This window comes from Tetranychus urticae, chromosome 3, assembly GCF_039701765.1.
Source record: "Tetranychus urticae isolate SD_2017Ah chromosome 3, NJAU_TeUrti_SD_1.0, whole genome shotgun sequence".
In the NCBI taxonomy this organism is placed as follows: Eukaryota; Metazoa; Arthropoda; class Arachnida; order Trombidiformes; family Tetranychidae; genus Tetranychus; species Tetranychus urticae.
Genome location: NC_142960.1, coordinates 5,681,731 through 5,700,163, shown reverse-complemented (window position 1 = coordinate 5,700,163; position 18,433 = coordinate 5,681,731). Strand labels below are relative to the sequence as shown.

At 32.4% G+C, this 18,433-nt stretch overlaps 3 protein-coding genes, 1 long non-coding RNA gene and 1 pseudogene across 8 annotated transcripts; 2 read left to right on the top strand and 3 right to left on the bottom strand.

Moving 5' to 3' along the window:
* Window positions 1–2: 2 nt before the first annotated feature.
* mRpS7 (mitochondrial ribosomal protein S7) lies at window positions 3–873 on the top strand. The gene has a single exon (XM_015939567.2). The coding sequence runs from the start codon at window positions 112–114 to the stop codon at window positions 805–807; it is 696 nt and encodes a 231-aa protein (XP_015795053.2). The 5' UTR covers window positions 3–111; the 3' UTR covers window positions 808–873.
* Window positions 874–1,052: 179 nt separating this feature from the next.
* On the bottom strand, window positions 1,053–3,324 carry LOC107371475 (AP-1 complex subunit sigma-2 pseudogene; annotated as a pseudogene). The gene has a single exon (XR_001570819.3). The product of XR_001570819.3 is annotated as an AP-1 complex subunit sigma-2 pseudogene (transcript).
* LOC149093248 (uncharacterized) lies at window positions 1,053–4,786 on the bottom strand. The gene is made up of 2 exons (XM_089269637.1): window positions 4,662–4,786; window positions 1,053–4,574 (listed from the first exon to the last, which is right to left on the bottom strand). The coding sequence occupies exons 1-2, from the start codon at window positions 4,683–4,685 to the stop codon at window positions 3,831–3,833; spliced, it is 768 nt and encodes a 255-aa protein (XP_089125763.1). The 5' UTR covers window positions 4,686–4,786; the 3' UTR covers window positions 1,053–3,830.
* A 23-nt stretch (window positions 4,787–4,809) lies between these two features.
* wapl (cohesin release factor wings apart-like) lies at window positions 4,810–8,060 on the top strand. 3 transcript variants are annotated; one of them, XM_015939564.3, is made up of 5 exons: window positions 4,810–5,009; window positions 5,082–5,156; window positions 5,415–6,135; window positions 6,496–7,558; window positions 7,677–8,060. In XM_015939564.3, the coding sequence occupies exons 3-5, from the start codon at window positions 5,444–5,446 to the stop codon at window positions 7,761–7,763; spliced, it is 1,842 nt and encodes a 613-aa protein (XP_015795050.1). In that variant the 5' UTR covers window positions 4,810–5,009; window positions 5,082–5,156; window positions 5,415–5,443; the 3' UTR covers window positions 7,764–8,060. The 3 variants fall into 3 exon arrangements, with proteins under 3 accessions (XP_015795050.1, XP_089125761.1, XP_015795049.1); XM_089269635.1 differs by lacking the exon at window positions 5,082–5,156; XM_015939563.2 differs by having other exon boundaries at window positions 4,810–5,156.
* Window positions 8,061–8,509: 449 nt separating this feature from the next.
* On the bottom strand, window positions 8,510–10,290 carry LOC107370967 (uncharacterized). 2 transcript variants are annotated; one of them, XR_016200151.1, is made up of 4 exons: window positions 9,893–10,290; window positions 9,398–9,605; window positions 9,102–9,322; window positions 8,510–9,013 (listed from the first exon to the last, which is right to left on the bottom strand). It is a non-coding gene; the product is annotated as an uncharacterized LOC107370967 (long non-coding RNA). The 2 variants fall into 2 exon arrangements; XR_016200150.1 differs by having other exon boundaries at window positions 9,398–10,286.
* Window positions 10,291–18,433: the final 8,143 nt, after the last annotated feature.

Sequence of the window (18,433 nt, the reverse complement as noted above, 5' to 3'; positions counted from 1 at the left end):
AGTGTATTTTGAGTAACTCTCACACTTTCCCATTAGTCCAATCATATGTTAAAGCAACATTGGTTTTGCATTTTTTTGTATTTTAATAACTGGTTAAGTTAATTGTTAACCATGACTATTTATCAGTCATTTAATTTTATCAACAAATTAGTGACCAAAATTCCTGTTATTTATCAAGTTAGATGGAGTGTTTGGCCACCAATGTATGTTCGACCGATTCCCAGGAGAGAGAATCAACTGAAGCTCATCAACGAGGAACCTGATAAATTTAAAGAATTGACTTTTTCTCCGATCATTGCTGCTCCAAATGATCACAATGCTTCCAATTTTTATGACCCATTTCTCAGACGATTTGTTAATGTTGTGCATCGTAGTGGACGAAAGGCTGAATACGAGGATATGATTCGCGAGGTGATGTATCTAATCAAGAAAAAACAACTAGCTGAATGGAGAGCTGCCGATACTCCAGAAAAGAAGGCTAAATTTGAATTGGATCCTCTTGTTTTGATGAAAAAAGCCGTTGCCAATGTTAAACCAGTCGTCATTACTAAGTATATACCCAAGGGTGGTGTTACATATTCAGTTCCCTTTCCTGTGTTAGATAAAACATCGGAATATATTGGAATGAAATGGATTAATCGAGCAGCTCATGATCATCCCAAACCATGGAGAGCGATTCATGTTCCAGCTCTAGTTAGAGAATTCATTTTTGCCTTTAACGGCGAAGGTAAAGCTATCAAACAAAAATATGATCTCCACAAACTTGCGGAAACCAACAAGGCATATGCTCATTACAGATGGGATTAGAATTTTGTTTAAAATATTTTTAGTGTAAATATGTGTAGTTAAATATAATCTATTATGTATCGTCCACACGTTGAACTTTGTATCTAACTCTTTCGGTTCTGCTCAAGCAATTCATATTATGTATTCAGATTAACTATTTGGATAAATGGAGAAGAGGAGAAAAGTAACTGGAATTATTTCAAAAAGTCACTGGTCAAACAATCTTTAAGTAAATCATTGAAGTTCAAGTTAATAACAGAGGCAAATTTTCATTAAGAATTCATTATTTCTTATATTATAGCTTTGAGTTACAATAGATTGTGGAATGAAAGCAATCTTGACTATTATACACAATCAATTAAGTATTAAGATGCATATTTTCTGATTGTTATGAGCAAAAATTTTCATTGTCTTCAGGCTTCCTTAAGAAAAGTGAATCGTGTCTAATCATAAAATGGATCAGCCTAGTCCATGTTCCTCGAAGAAACCATGAGATGAAGTTTCTTCTTCAGCGATAACATCTTGACTAGCAACAGCTTTGAGGACAGATTTTTTACTAGTTTCTTGTACTTCACCACCCAATACAAACTCATTCAGAATGAAATAAGCCTTTTCAAAATTGAATATTATGTCCAGTTCACAAACCGAGCCAAAGTACTTGTCCAACAACTCAACATAGCGGTGAATCAACTCCAGGGTAAGCAGCTCATTGTCTTCTGGTTCAATGGCACAAAGAAAGTAGAGACTAGCATAGCGTTTGTAAACAATCTTTAAATCCTTCCAATCGAAGAAACAACAGTGTTTCACTTTTCGGTTCAAGGTAATGGTCATTAATTCACGAGTAATCTTTTTCTTGTTTTTATCGGCACCAGGTACATACCATGATTGTAGACGCAATTTACCTTGTCGACTGAAAAGCAGCATAAAGTGAATCATCTTAACCAACCTTAAGATGTATTGCAAACTGTATTAATGTACAAAATGTTAGACTAAGCTTAAAAACATGAGGATAAATATGAAATTGCAATTAAATGAGTAGCAAGTAAAAGTGTTTAATAATACAAAATCATATGGTAAAATTAAAAATTAATAGTCGAGTTAATTTAATTTTCACAAAGACAGAGAAGAATTGAAAACATGGATGAAAAAATAAACAGATTACAGAGAGATGAAGACTCATGTGTTTAGATCTCAGTCAGTCTCATTCTGATCAAAGATAACTGTTTTCACAGTTGAAATATCATCTGATACTGAGCTCATGACTCAAAGATTGAACAATTTCAATAGCAATTTATTTAATATTTGTGATTTCCAATCTTAACAATGATAGAATGACGAATCAAAATATCTCCAGGATTGTTTTGAATTTCAATAAATAAGCTCAATAATTTTAGCTAAGAACCTAATGTTTCCTTGGTTTTTTCACATTCAATATTTGATTTAACATATGACTGAATCATATCGAGCAAATCAATCATTAAAAATAGACAATTCATTTGGCTCATCATAAACTCATAATTGACAAAAATTATGAGTTGGAATCCACCCATTATCCCGCTAATAGCAATCAAGTTGATCATTAATATGACTCTCACATTGCACTTCAACGACTGTCAAAGAGCCGAACAGTACAATATCGAGTTATAGCGTCTTTTTCATGTTCATAGGAACCAAATTGCCAGTCAATTGAGGGGAATAATTTCCTGAGCATAAACAGTGAAAGCACTTAGATCACGAGGGAACGAAATATTAGCTGGAAGTGTACCTTGTGTGCTGACAATAGAATTACCGAGGCCTGGAGTTCCTGGTGGGTCAAGTAAAAATGACCCATTCACAGTTGCATAAGAGCTGAGTTTGATTTTTGTAAAATCAGTTTCGGGAAAATAATCAGTTTCTAAATTAGAGCTTTTAGCTAGATAATCTCCTCCATCGATTTGCTTAGCCTTTCGGAATTTAAGAAAGCTATTCAATTGGAAATTAAGACCAGTTAGGAATGTCATATTGCTTGGTAATATATCTTCTTGTAATTTCTTATTTATTCCGTCCAACAATGTTTTGGACATTAAATCAGCAATCAAATCTGCAACTTGAGTTTCCAATTCATTAGATCCTTTAAAAGCTTTATCGCAAAAATCTTTAGCATCATTTGCCTGAGCATACACAATGGGAAAGTTTTTCTTGAAATTTGCTTCAGTTTTCTCAAGCAAAACAGACGAAGGATAAAATTTTTTGTTAATTTCCTTCATCAATTCAAACAGATCATCATGTAACTTATCAAATGTAGGCTCTCTTTGAGAAAAATTAGATGCAATAATATCACCGTATGATTGATAAGAATCTGCCATAGAATCAATTTTTGTTGTAGTTTCATTTTTTCCAGGAATCTGGGAAAAACTAAAACTAATACTTTGTATCTGAAAAGAAGTGTAAATAATCAGATAACCAGCCAATAAAGTTAACGTAATTAACACGAGCAACAAAAATGAGAAATACAACAGGACGGGTCGAGTCAATTTGTCAGCCATTTCTAACAGCATTTGGTTTAAATGACCAAACAATTGAGGATAATGCAAAGAGTTACTTTACTCTTTGGGATAATGTGTGTTGAATAGCTAAAACATGTGCTTGGGTTGAACAATTTCAATAGCAAATTATTTAAAATATTAGTAATTTCCAATCTTAACAATGATAGAATGACGAAGCAAAATATCTCCAGGATTGTTTTGAATTTCAATAAATCAATCTCAATAATTTTAGCTTTACTCGTAATTATGATTGGCAAAATTAAGAGTTTAGAGATTTTCGGTAATTTGATGAGAAAATGTTAATTCATTGAGTCGGGTCAAGTCTCCAAGTCATGTTTGATAATCTTTTATTCAGGCAATAGAAACATCTTCCAATAATCCATCCATTATCCCAATAATAGCAATCCAGTTAATCATTAATATGACTCTCACATATCTCTTCAATGACTGCCAAAGAGCCGAATAGTACAATATCGAGTTATAGCGTCTTTGTCATGTTCATAGGAACCAAATTGCCAGTCAATTGAGGGGAATAATTTCCTGAGCATAAACAGTGAAAGCACTTAGATTATGAATAAACTGAGGATGATTAGTATCACTAGATGTAAGTGTCACATTTGTGTAGATATCAATATTAGTGCTGTTTTGAGTTCCTGGTGGGTCAAGTAAAAATAACCCATTCACAGTTGTATAAGAGCTGAGTTTGATTTTTCTAAGATCAGTTTCGGGAAAATAATCAAGTGCTAAATTAGAGCTTTTAGTTAGATAATCTCCTCCATGGATTTGCTTAGCGTTTCGATATTTAAGAAAGCTATTCAATTGGAAGTTGGGACCAGTTAGGAATGTCATATTGCTTGGTAATATATCTTCTTGTAATTTCTTATTTATTCCTTCCAACTTTGCTTCGTCTATCCTCTGATTTAGCACGATGTATAATTGAAATTCCGCGTCAAGATTTGCCCGGTAAATATTTTTGCAAAAATCCGAAGTTTGACCGACATCAGCAAACAACATTTGAACATTTGTTTCGAATATTTTTTTTTGACTCTCTAGCAAAGCACTGAAGGAGACAAATATTCGATTGAAAGTCTTAACGGTATCAGACAAGTCTCTATTTAAAGAGTTAAATGCAAAGGTTTTGGTTGCAGCAGCACCTTCATAATCGTTACGGATCTGCACAAAAAGATCTGTTAAATCTTCAATTTTTGCTGAAGTGGCATTTCTATCAGCAATCTTGGAAACACTAGCACTAATACTTCGTATCTGAAAAATAGTGGAAAATACCAGAAAAAAAGACATAACAGTTAACGTAATTAACACGAGTAACAAAAATAAGATGTACAAACCGACCGGTCGAGACAATTCTTTACCCATTGTTAACAATATTTGTTTAAAATGGTGAAAGAAAACAATTGAGGATAATGTGTGTTGAATAGCTTTTGAAAAGATGTGCTATTTAGCAGGGACCGTTTATAAATGACATTTTGTATAACCAACTTGACAATTTAAACTTGTTCATGAAAATATTTCAAGTGAATTTTCATCATTTTTACCTCTAAATGTTCATCAGATTTTTAGTTTATTGAAATTCAACACCTTTTTAATTACGGAAACCATTTAAACAGTGAAATTTCTATAAAATTTACTGCCTTTTATTTGTTTAATCAAGGATCGACTTTTGTTTTCCATCTTCTTTAAGTAAATAATTTTATGGTTAATCAAAAGCATGTATAACCAATAGCTTTCTTTTGTTTATCAATCTAACTTTAGGGTTGATCTTTAATTCCTACATCATCTCTATCTTTTTTTCTCACTTTATAAATGACTATTTAACCAAATGAAAAGGTGAGTCTATTTGAAAGATTGAAATGTTTCATGAAAGGAAAGTGGAAGAGGAGAAAGCAAGGAAAAAAATGATAGGGGAAAAAGCGTCATAAGCTAATAGCTAGACAGAGAAAAAGAAAGAAAGATAGAGAGAAGAGAGAGAGAGAGATTTTGTATGTGTGAGAGAGAGTAAGAAAGACACTTTATTTTACTCTTACGAATGTTAATATGTGTGTGAATTTGTGAACTAATCATTTCATTATCATTGTTACATTTTAGCTATTCTATTGGTACCAATTACTTTTGATATGTCTACCTCTAACAAGAAGAAAAAATTTTTCAATAAAAGCCAGGATTCAGTTAAAAAGTCTTACTTCAATGCTCGGGATTTCTTTAAATCAGATTTTGATGAAAGTGGTTCAACCTTTGGTGATGACTATACCTTCTTTGATGGATCCCAGAAAAATAGTAAATCATCTGGTTCTTATGGCTCCTCTAGTGTTGCCACCAGTGGATCTGTAAATTCAACAAGAAATGGTACCTCAACCCATAATCAACACTCCCATGATCCAGTATCTTCACAAACATCATCTTCATCATCGTCATCTCGCCACCATTCTCATTCACACCATTCACACTCTTCTTCCCACCATGAAAATGATGAGGATGATTACATTAGACTAAGACGGGTCAAAAAGGCACACCAATGTGCTGAATTGGGTGAAAGGGAAGAGTTTGATGGTGATATTAAGTTTTATCTTGATGGACTGAGCCGGGTCAATAACATAAATACTAGGTGTCTAAGTATCCTTGGTTTGGCTAATCAGTGTCAGCGAGCTGAATTTAGAATGCATCTTCGAGCTCATGATGACATGCCAAAGATAATTAGTGCCTTAATGGATGCCTGCTCCAATCCTAATTTAGCTCTTTGTACTTCGGCTCTCATGTATGTTTATAATCAAGATCGGATGACCATGGATATAGATCCGAATGCTTTAAGGTATTATATTAATTCGTAGATAATGATTATGATGATTTAAACCATTTCACCTTTAATTTTAGTTCCCATGCTTCATGGCTATCTATCAAGCAAGACAAAAATAGCTATATTTATATTCAGCTACTATGTGTCGATATTTACTGTTGAACAAGTGTTATTTAAAATTTTGTTTCAGTTTGCATTTATCGTGATTTATTAGCGCTTTAAGCTTGTCTACCTTGACAAGGTTAGATTTATAAACATTTAGATCATCATAATCATTCATCTAATTCAAACTCGTCATTGTAAAATTACTGTTGCCATTTTTTAATTCTCTTTTTATTCTTTTCACCTTTTTTCACGCTTTTTCATCGTCATCAGTTTGATGTTGGAGCTTCTGGAAACCAGGACAGACGAAGAAGAAGATAGTGTTGACAAAAATTACAAAGAAAAAGTTAAAAAGCTATGCGATGAAATGAAAACCAAAGGTCATGGAAAATTTCTTAACTCGAATAACATTACAGCTGGTAAACTAGCATTGGAAGCATTGCTTGGTTTAACATCCAAAAGAGCTGGAGAATGGTGTAAAGAAGAATTGAGAAATCTTAAAGGAATCGATTTTTTATGTAATAAAACAATTGATGAATCCAATAGCCTCATCCGTGATGACATTGTCTGGGAAGAAGAGATCGTAGACAAAGGATTACTTCATAAGATTGAAAGAACTCTGAAGGTTATTGAAAACGTTACTTTTATGAATCAAGAGAACCAAAATTATATTATTGAATATCAAGGTGGTAAATTCATCTACCGATGTATCGACTTAATCAAATATCTCAAGAACAGTATAATTTTTATGACGGAATCACAATCACAATTGTCCACATTACTGTCCATATTGAGAGTATTAACTAACCTTACTTCCGAATCGAGTGAGGGTTGTTTCAAAGTTGGCTCGTTCACTGGGCTCTTTCAACTTCTTCTGGAATGTCTATTTGAACTTCCCTCATTCACTGTTCCAGATTCAAGATTTGACTTGATAGTACTTTTACTGTGCCTAGAGATTAATTTTGTTGAATACTGTGTAAACATACGGGATGAGTTAATGGACAGCGGTTTTAAAGTAAAACAACTCATCGCTATATTCGAGGAAAGATGCGAAGAAGCTGAAAAAACAGATAAAGAAGCAGACTTATTACTGGATTCGCATCAAGATAAACCCTTGACTGAAGCCATGCAAGATACACTCTTAAACCAGGTTTTAGCTAAATCTGGTAAACACATGGAACATTGTATAATAGCTGCCTGCATATCATTACTTATTGGTTGCGGTATTAAGGAAAATATGCAGTACTGTGACATGATTAAAAATTTGCTACCTTCTCAAGGGTTCGAGAAGATGATCGATGTTCTCACAAAGCTTCACGAGTTTACCCATTTAGCGGTAAGTCACAATCTATGAAAATATTTTTCTACTGAGATTGTATTTTCTATTTTCTCAAATATTTCCATCATTCCGAATCTCATGAAATCCTAACTAATATTATTTTTGTCTTTTTCAGGATATTATGACTCCAAGTGGAGTGAAAAGAGTTGAAAGGATCTTAGCTCTTTTTAAATCAACAAAAACTGTAAGTCCAGCCGTGTAGAAGATGCGATTTTTTCAAGCAAAGGAGAAAAACGATTTCTGTTCTTTATGTTTAACCACAAAAAGCTATCAAATCATTAGCTCACAAAATTGTTATAAGCAGATATATTTACTTGGTGAATTCTAGAAACAGAAAACATCGAGAGAATATAAACAAAAAATTATCAACTTTTCTGATCGAGACAAAGGTGTAGAAAATGTGTTTAATCAAATCTTCAATCGCTTGTCTTAAATACTATGTATTTTGTATCTCTAACCAGAATTAAAAAAACAAAATCAACTCTGTTTATATAGACAACTATCAACGGTGTTCAAAGTTGATTCGCGTTTTAAATAACTACGTTATAAGGTTGATTAACATTCGAAGGCTAAGAGGCGAAAAATTGCTAGCGTTGTTGATGAGTTTTTGTACACACATTAGCAAGCCAATAATTTTGATGAATAGTGTGTCAATGGGTACTTTGTCTATGGTTGACTCATCTGGAACAATTTATTCGCCTTCATAATTACTTTACTCTCCTTAATCAATTTTAAATTGTTTTGCTTTCGTTTATTTCCGCTCAAATTAGTCAACAAAAAATTATATATTATCCTAGTATTTACCTTTCAAATATGGATTCACCTTCATTTATCTGAACTTTTTTTAACATTTGTTACCTCAATTTGGATAAGACTCATTCTTTCATATTTTCCCTCTATTTCTTAACTGTATCTCTTTAAACTAGCTTTAAGAACTGGATGCTCAAGTGAATGAATCATGTGGTAAATTTATTAAACTATTAATCTCATGTGAAATATGAATAGAAATTATAACGGTCGAGAGAAATGGGCCAGAATGCAGCAATGGACTTCCATGGTACCTTAAAGAAAGTTAAATCTGAAATATTTAATTTCCCCGATTTACAGATATAAAGAACCAAAGGCAGAAAATCTATCAAGAAAGAAATTCAAGATGTTTTTTGTTATCAGCTTTCAAACTTTGAAGATTATTCTCGATCTGAAATCAACTTCTTCGATAAACAGTCATTTTTAACTTTTGCTCCTTTATCATCTCATTTGCCGATGTACCTATTCTGCCTTTGGAAGATAATTCCTAGATGAATGCTCAAAAGATAGCTCTGAGATCACACCAGAAACGAAAGCCTCTTTTCCCAATCCCATTTCTTTCTGCTGCTTCGATTCACTGGATAGGATGGTGAAAAACTAACCACCAAAGATCTCTGTGGGCTTCGCGAAGTTGAAGACAAATAGCTAAATTTGGATATAAAACAATTAAAATTAATCAACAATCGATACTATTTATATTGAAAAAAGCAAATTTAACTCAATAATCCGTTACCTGAAATAAAACTAGAAATGCGGTAAAAAAGTTGATTCTAACAGTGAATGTTACATTGAATAACATCTGACAAAAATTGATGAATCCTATAATAATTCTATACTCAATTGAACATCCAACAAACGCAAAAAGTGTAAACTTGTTTATTTGTCCAATTCGTATTATAAGCTTGATTTTTTACTTCCAGTCAATTTAATAGACAATAATGGAGTACACAAAGTCTGAGGGAGACAAAAAAAGAGAAAGACCAACAATCAATTGGTTGATAAACTAATTCAATTTACACTATAACATACCGATTAAATGTTGATGAAAGAGGCGGCGACTGGATAAAAGCAACATTGAAAGGTATCCATTCAGGGATTACATTGGTCAACGGACGCACCAATTTAGTGTGAAACAACCATTTGATAATTTTGCATTAAACCCACAATCAAGTTAAACACCAAGTTAAATATGAAGCCAATAACATAAATTGAAAACTCAATCAATCCAAATGAATCACTGGGCAAAAAAGAGACAGCCTCTATAACTATCATTGACAATTGATCAATCGATGTATCTATAAAACGGCTTGATGGAGCGATATTTAAATTACAAGGTTTACAAGATAATTTATAAGCTCAAATAGCAGCAGTAAATAATAATGTCCAATGGTCAACAAAAAAAAATAAACAATGATTTGGTTGTCCCAAAGTGTAAAAATAAGGCAGTCACTAGAAGATGATTGTAACCGTTTTTTGCTTTACTTTTACCTTAAACTGTATATAAGGGCAAACCTCAATATTTACCTCGACACGGTACAATAGCTTCAACTTGTCTTTCACACAAGGACTGACCATGTTGATGATTATGATGTTGACTGTGTTGGTCGGTAAAAAAGTGTCTATTGTGGTCTTGGTTAGTGTTTTTTTGTTGCTACCATTTCATATCCCAGGACAAAAAAAGGCAAATGTTGTTGGGTAAGGTTGAGCAAACAAAGATGTTAGTCTTTTGATGAGAAAAGTCAATTTCTGGATTGAAGGTCTTCTTTTAATTTAAACAACCTGGTGATATAATTACATTGGTTAGTTGACTTGTTCATTGAGCTTTCACTTTCTCAATGTTCAAACAATCAGATTCTCACCAAATAATCAATTAGGATAAAGATGAGCCAATTTCCCATCTATTTTGGTTCACAGTTGAAATTGGAAAAGTGAGTTGACTTGAGTTTGATGAAAAAAAGTGAAAAATCATTGATTCCAGCATTTTATCAGAACCTTTACGGTTGATCATTTACTAATCTCAACAATTAATCCTTGATAAACACTCAAACCAAAACTGTTTTCATTAACAAAATCATTCAACATTCAAGTTATGCATAAATCGCTAACAATAGATGACTACAGTGTTGATGGTGATTAATCATCTGCGAAAACATTTCAAGACAACATTATGAGCCTCAAAAAGGACCCTTAAGTGTTCAACTTGAAAATTTGTAGCAAATTGAAACTTAAATGGCAACATTCCTCGAATATTTACAATTAAAATTTTTCCAGAACATTGATTATGAATAGCCATGAAAGTCACCAAGAGAGAGCAGTTTAAAGATTGAAAATGAACCCAAAATTGTCTTTTTATTCCTATCACAATCAATGAACAGATTTACATTGAAAGATATCAATTGTTGCTGAGAGGGAAAAAAAGCAATTTGTTGGCTAAATTGACAACAATGAAACTAATTGTGCTTCAATATCAGTCCATTTCAATCAAACTTATTGATCACTGAATGTGTGTTCAATGCATTTGCCTGATAAAATCAGAGTTACTTTTTTTTGGTAATTTTTGTCTTCTTCTTCTGATTTCTATTCTTACATCAAAAGTGCAAGTTTCATCCGTAATTCCTGTTCCGGTGTGAAACTGTAAAATGGCAGATAAATGTGGTGAAAAACTGTGAACTCTTGTAAAGGCGAAAAGTCAACTGAACTGAATTAAGATTTGCAAATGAGATTTACAATTATACAATCAGTCTTGTCTTTGTTTGCCTTGGACTGTTTAAATAGACACATTTTTACACTTTGCTCCACTTCAATGTTAACACAGTTGTTTTGTTTTGCTTTTGTTTTTTTGCTGTCCAAATCTTTCTTCATCATCATGCTTCACTTAGATAAGAAACTGTTTCAACAATTGTAATAGCTTGTTGATTAACTTTGATCAACTAATTACAAAGACCTTTCATTGTGTATTCACTGTTCACTAACAACTAGAAGTCAAGTGACAAAATCCGACTAAATCAAACTGTAATTGCGGACAAACCCATTTTTTTGTAAATTTACTTTTCCTTTTCCACTTTTGGGTTTCCCATTTGGCTAATGAATCGACTAATTACAAATTATCAAAATTACAAAACCAATTTTACCATTAGAATCAAATCAAATCAACTTCAGTCATTTCATTCATTACAATCCAATTCCTTAGTTTCATCATTTCCTTGTCCATTCCAATGAAAATGCCAAAGTTTCTATCTTCAGATCATTTTGATCCTGAAAATAATATCAATCTTCCAAATATGTTCAAAAAGATTCGGAAATAGCATTTCTATCAATTCGATTCAAGATCTTCTTTATTGAAATTCCTGGTAAACTTGAGTCAGATTTGTGAACTTGCTTATTTGGATCAAGTTTAGTCATTTGATTGTCAATCGGCAAATTTGTGGATCAATTGATTGTTTCGGTAAGCTAATGTTTGCTTGAACAATGGTTAACTCAACTATGATTGATTATTAAATATTGAGATTGAATAGTAACAAAGTTGAGGTTGTGTGGGTTGGAAGGGGTTGATCTGTTATTGGTTTATAATCAACTTTACGATCACCTTAAAATCGGTAAAAGGTAAACGAGAAAAGTTAATCAGGTAAATAAAATTGTTTCACCTTCTTTGGGTGCGTCTCACTTTCCTTCATTAAATATCAACTCAGGGCATTGGACGGTCAGGATGATAATGATGATCAATTTGATGATGAAGAGAGGCTGATAGAGAAGGGCGAGAAAATTAAGCAATTTCATTTTGATAAGTTGATCAGCTATTCTTGTTTTCGCTTCTTCTTCTTCTTCTTTGGCGTGTTCAGTGTAAATGGGTTGACACCAAAGCTGATAATTTTCACCTCAGGCCAACATAATAGTAATACAATCTATTAATTGAATCCAATAATTTACACTGGGCTGTTAAATGTTCAAAAAATGTTCCGAAAAAAAAGAAGATATTTCAATTTTAATGAGAAGTTCAATAAAAGTAAAAACTTGTTAACGAAAATTTAATGAATCAATCGATTTAATTGGTTAGCTAACCCGTCATATTCAATCACTTTCGTCATTAAATCCTTAAACAGGAAAAAAGTTCATTCAAATCTATCGACACAATCTGAAGTGACTTTAATTACCAGTCAAGTGTCTCAAGTTTTGTCCCTCTCTTGTCCTCTCGTCTTTCCGTCAAACTTGTCCAATGAAATTAAATCGAAGCATCTCAGTCTGGATTACCTTCGATTTCTTGTTACAATTAAAACACAAGATGAACCAAAAAATCCAAGTGTTGGATGAATCTCGTTAATCTTTCAAGTTTAACCAATTCAAGCCAACAACCACAAGCTACTTCAGCACGAAACTTTTTACTTACAATAAAAGTTTGAAGCAAAGTTTTGAACTCGCTTGATAAGGCAATTTTAACTCAATGAACAATTCAAATGAACTTTTAAGTTGCTCATCATATCAATTCTTGAATCAAAGGTCTTTTTTGGTCAAGTTTTTCACCGCTTTTACCACATGTTAGCAAGAGATGAAACTTTGATTTTTCTGTGTTCGACTTGAGTCGTTTCATCGTTACATGATAATCGTGAAGCAAGGTAAATTAAAAACAATAATCTAATTATCTTGATTGAATGAATAAAATTGTAAACTTGTAAATGGTTTTACCTTGATTATCATCATAATCATAATCATCATCACAATTATCAATCCTCTTCTTCATCACCATCAAAGTTAATCATTTTTCTTAGCACACAACAATTCCCTTTAGCAATTTAATTCCCATTTATTATCAACCTAACCTGAAAACAAACAGCACATTAAAAGATAATAATGATGATAGGAAGACGGAATAATATTGCAATATAGCAATTTACTAAATTCATTTGATGGATAACTTTATTCGCAACATTTTTGCTGATTATTATTAAGCTTTTTTATTGACGCTCCTGAATACATTTTAATCACATTATGAATCATGAATAACTCTATGATTCTGAGGAATAAAATGAACTCTCAATCGTTGACCTAAATGATGAAACTTTCATCAACAATGGATTAAATTGCCAGCAAAATGTGAAGAGTTACGAAGAAGCCAAAATGTTATTAAAAACAATCAAATTGACAGACAATTTTCAAGCTTCTTTTCAATCAATCAATTATGAGTTATTTAAACAACTGCCACAAGCAGTTATGAGATGTAAAGCACGAGGGCGTAGCCCGAGTGAATTTTATCTCATAACTGCGAGGGGCAGTTGTTTAAAAAATTTACGTAACGATGTTCACTGAAATAAGCCGAAGAGAGAGAAAATGAAAGAGAAGAAAGATTAAGAGAGATAAGGTGAAGAAAGATAAGGATAAGAGAGAAGATAGAGAGTGAAAAGAGAATGAAAGAGAAAGAAAGAGAAGAGAAAGAGATGGAAGAACAAGAAAAAGAAAAGAAAACAAGAGAAGACCAAAACAATGCATATTAACTGTGCGATTAAACAGTGGCTGTTAAATGTGCAACATTATCTAGTTTAACGATTGATGATAAGTTGATTTATCAACCACTGAGTTATGTAAGATAACTTAATATAGTTTGCGATTATAAACCACTCTTTCCTTTGACGCCTTAATCATTCAAAATATCATGATAATCATCATAATTATCATCATCATCATCACCATCAACATGATAATCAATATCATTTTCACAAGTTTTATCAACTTTTGTCTCTTCCCAATGAAAGACAAAACAGTTTTTTTTTCATCAAAATTCAATTTTGTTTCTCCTGCTAATTAAGTGATACAACATTATCATTAAATTAATTATTTCATCCAAATGAATACTTGTAGGTGTATCATGGAGTGTTAATTGTTTTCCTTTGGCCTCAAATAATATACAAAATAAATTAACTTCTTAATGATTTGATAATAATTAATATGAAAATGAAGATGAAGAAGAAGAAAAAAGGAAAAGAAAATCGAGAAAAAAAGTGAAAAAATGTTGAAACAAGATAATTAATAACTCTTGATTAACCTATCAATATTAATCAACAGTTTCATGATGATGTTTAGACAAGAAAGTGTTTTTTTTCGTTTCTCACAATTTAAGGTTAAACAATAAAGATATTGGAGGAAATTTGGTTGATTAATTAATCGGTTGACATTTGATGGTAACAGCCAAGTGAAACAATTGGTTGACCAAAAAGGAGAGTCAAAGTTGATGCTAGACAAGTGAGCTTCTAGCTCAAGGGTTTACAGCCTTGGGAGGGTAAATGGATGCAGTTAACTGACAGTTAACTTGACTTGGAAACATCATCATCATCATTATTTTAATCATTTGTTTCAAGTTTAATATTACAGTTAATTATAAGGTTTGGATAAGATTGCATTCAAGGTGATGCTGATGATTGATTTTTTTCCCTACTAGAATCATAATTATAGCAAATGTAATCAATAATCATGTTTTTACCTTTTCTTTTAATTGAATTACCATTATAAAGTTACTGGTTCATTTTAGGTTTCAATGTAAAAATAAAAGTAAGACAAAAAAAATGGTAAAAAGGCAACAGTCGTTCAACTGTTGGAGGTTGAGTTAATAGTTTGAATAACTTGTTTTAATGATGGTTAATTGGTAATGATTAAGGAATGTTGAGTTAGATAATAAGGTTGATTGTAAATAGATTAGTAAAGGCTTTTTGAATGAGAAAAAAATGAAAATTGAAATGGTAGGTTTACTGTGTTAATGAACATGATGTTGAAGAGATGAGATTAAAGATGAGATGTGGTTAGAGAGGAGATGAAGATGATGGTTAAGATTGGTTATGATGATTAGAGTAGTAGTCAAAAGTCCGGGTCTGGACCAAATTGTCCGACCTGGACCACTAAAATTTGTCCGGGTCTGAACCAAATAGCTTATAAAGCGATCTTTCTGCGCGAGTTTTTACGCGTTTTTTTTACCAAAATAGAATTTATATCAAATAAGCTTTTTTAATAGTTAGAAATATCTAAACATTTCTTTCTTTGTTCTCATTTGCCTGAATTTCGGCAGCTTTTTTTTCTGCCCAGGCGAGATACATTGTTTCAAATTCTTGTTTGGGAATACCTACATATTTTTCCAAACGACGGATCAAATAGTCAACATATGAATTCAGGCCGTTGTTCCGCTCTTCAGCCTCCTCTATCCGCTCTTCCATTTTTTCAATAGTGGACTCTTGTTGTGTTATTATGCGAGTCTTTTCATCAATGAGTTCATCCGCCTCAGCCAAGTCTTTGTGAATGTCAGTGATGGTCTTTTCATATTCACGTATATAACCTCGTAAGGTCTCGATTTTAACCTTTGACATGGCCAGGTCCAGACGTTCTTTTTCAGCTAAATCAAGGCGCATAATTGCAGTATTAATCAATCTATCGATGAAATCTGGAACAACTCCGTTGATCTCTTCAATGCTTTTTAAAAGAGCTCTTAATGAAACTCTCAATGGAGCGGAAGGCCTGAAAGGAGAATCAATGTGGAATTAAATTAAGATATACAGAATCAAACAAATAATTAATTAACTTACATTGCGTCCATAATTAGAAGTAATTAATTGAAGAGCACGACTGTACAAAAAAACAATTAAACAATTGAATAGATGAGAACAATTAAAGAAAATTCACAAAGTAATAATTACACTTTCTGATGTGCTGAGGTTCAATGCTTGAGTGTAAGTGGAGGAAAAAAAGCCGAAAGAAATTCTATTTAACATTTTCGAAAATAGCTAATCGAAAAAAGCCTTTTGTTATTATTCACATATATTACATATTTAAAAGCTAATTAATTCTAGAATCAAGTAAGTTAACGCTAGTGAACCAACAATCAAGCTAGTTAATCCTAGAACAAAGTAAGTTAAAGCTAGCTAAATTAGACAATCAAGCCTTTCAATATTACAAACAGCTAATTAACGCTAGTTAACCAACAATCAAGCTAGTTAATCCTAGAACAAAGTAAGTTAAAGCTAGCTAAATTAGATAATCAAGCTATTCAATATTACGAACAGCTAATTAACGCTAGTTAACCGACAATCAAGCTAGCTAATCCTGGAATTAAGTGCGTTTACGCTATCCAACTAACAATTAAGTCCAGTAACATAACAATTAAGCTACCACTCACCTATTGACCCAACAATTAAGTAAAATTAAGTCCGGTAACATAACAATTAAGCTACCACTCACCTATTGACCCAACAATTAAGTAAAATTAAGTCCGGTAACATAACAATTAAGCTACCACTCACCTATTGACCCAACAATTAAGTAAAATTAAGTCCGGTAACATAACAATTAAGCTACCACTCACCTATTGACCCAACAATTAAGTAAAATTAAGTCCGGTAACATAACAATTAAGCTACTACTCACCTATTGACCCAACAATTAAGTAAAATTAAGTCCGGTAACATAACAATTAAGCTACCACTCACCTATTGACCCAACAATTAAGTAAAATTAAGTCCGGTAACATAACAATTAAGCTACTACTCACCTATTGACCCAACAATTAAGTAAAATTAAGTCCGGTAACATAACAATTAAGCTACTACTCACCTATTGACCCAACAATTAAGTAAAATTAAGTCCGGTAACATAACAATTAAGCTACTACTAACCTATTGACCCAACAATTAAGTAAAATTAAGTCCGGTAACATAACAATTAAGCTACTACTCACCTATTGACCCAACAATTAAGTAAAATTAAGTCCGGTAACATAACAATTAAGCTACCACTCACCTATTGACCCAACAATTAAGTAAAATTAAGTCCGGTAACATAACAATTAAGCTACTACTCACCTATTGACCCAACAATTAAGTAAAATTAAGTCCGGTAACATAACAATTAAGCTACCACTCACCTATTGACCCAACAATTAAGTAAAATTAAGTCCGGTAACATAACAATTAAGCTACTACTCACCTATTGACCCAACAATTAAGTAAAATTAAGTCCGGTAACATAACAATTAAGCTACCACTCACCTATTGACCCAACAATTAAGTAAAATTAAGTCCGGTAACATAACAATTAAGCTACCACTCACCTATTGACCCAACAATTAAGTAAAATTAAGTCCGGTAACAATACAATTAAGCTACCACTCACCTATTGACCCAACAATTAAGTAAAATTAAGTCCGGTAACATAACAATTAAGCTACTACTCACCTATTGACCCAACAATTAAGTAAAATTAAGTCCGGTAACATAACAATTAAGCTACCACTCACCTATTGACCCAACAATTAAGTAAAATTAAGCCCGGTAACATAACAATTAAGCTACCACTCACCTATTGACCCAATAACTAAGTAAAATTAAGTCCGGTAACATAACAATTAAGCTACCACTCACCTATTGACCCAACAATTAAGTAAAATTAAGTCCGGTAACATAACAATTAAGCTACCACTCACCTATTGACCCAACAATTAAGTAAAATTAAGCCCGGTAACATAACAATTAAGCTACCACTCACCTATTGACCCAATAATTAAGTAAAATTAAGTCCGGTAACATAACAATTAAGCTACTACTCACCTATTGACCCAACAATTAAGTAAAATTAAATCAATAATAAACGTAAAATAAATTAATCATAGTCATCATTTGTTAGATACCATTTAAGCTTATCAACTCGTTAGCTGATTTGCGTCATTTGTTAACATGATGCAATAAACGCTCGATTTGCGTTATTGCTTCGGTTTATTCACGCTATTTCTAGTTTTGTCCGGGTTTTACCAAAATGCTAAATTGAGATGTTATGCGCGTGCGCAAAATGAATCGTGCACTAGATGGCAGCACTTTATAACGCAGTGAGTATAAAAAGAAGTGCATTCGATTTACCATTAGCTTTCTTTCATTGAAAAGTGTTATAGTGTAACTCTATAGTTTTCTTTTCTACAATCGCCCAACCTTTCTAATTAAAATGGCATCTAATTCATGTTTTCTGTGCCCTTGCTGTCAGTACTCCTCATTATCTTTTGGTGACTATCTTGTTCACCAGTGTACAACTAATTGTGTTGAGGAA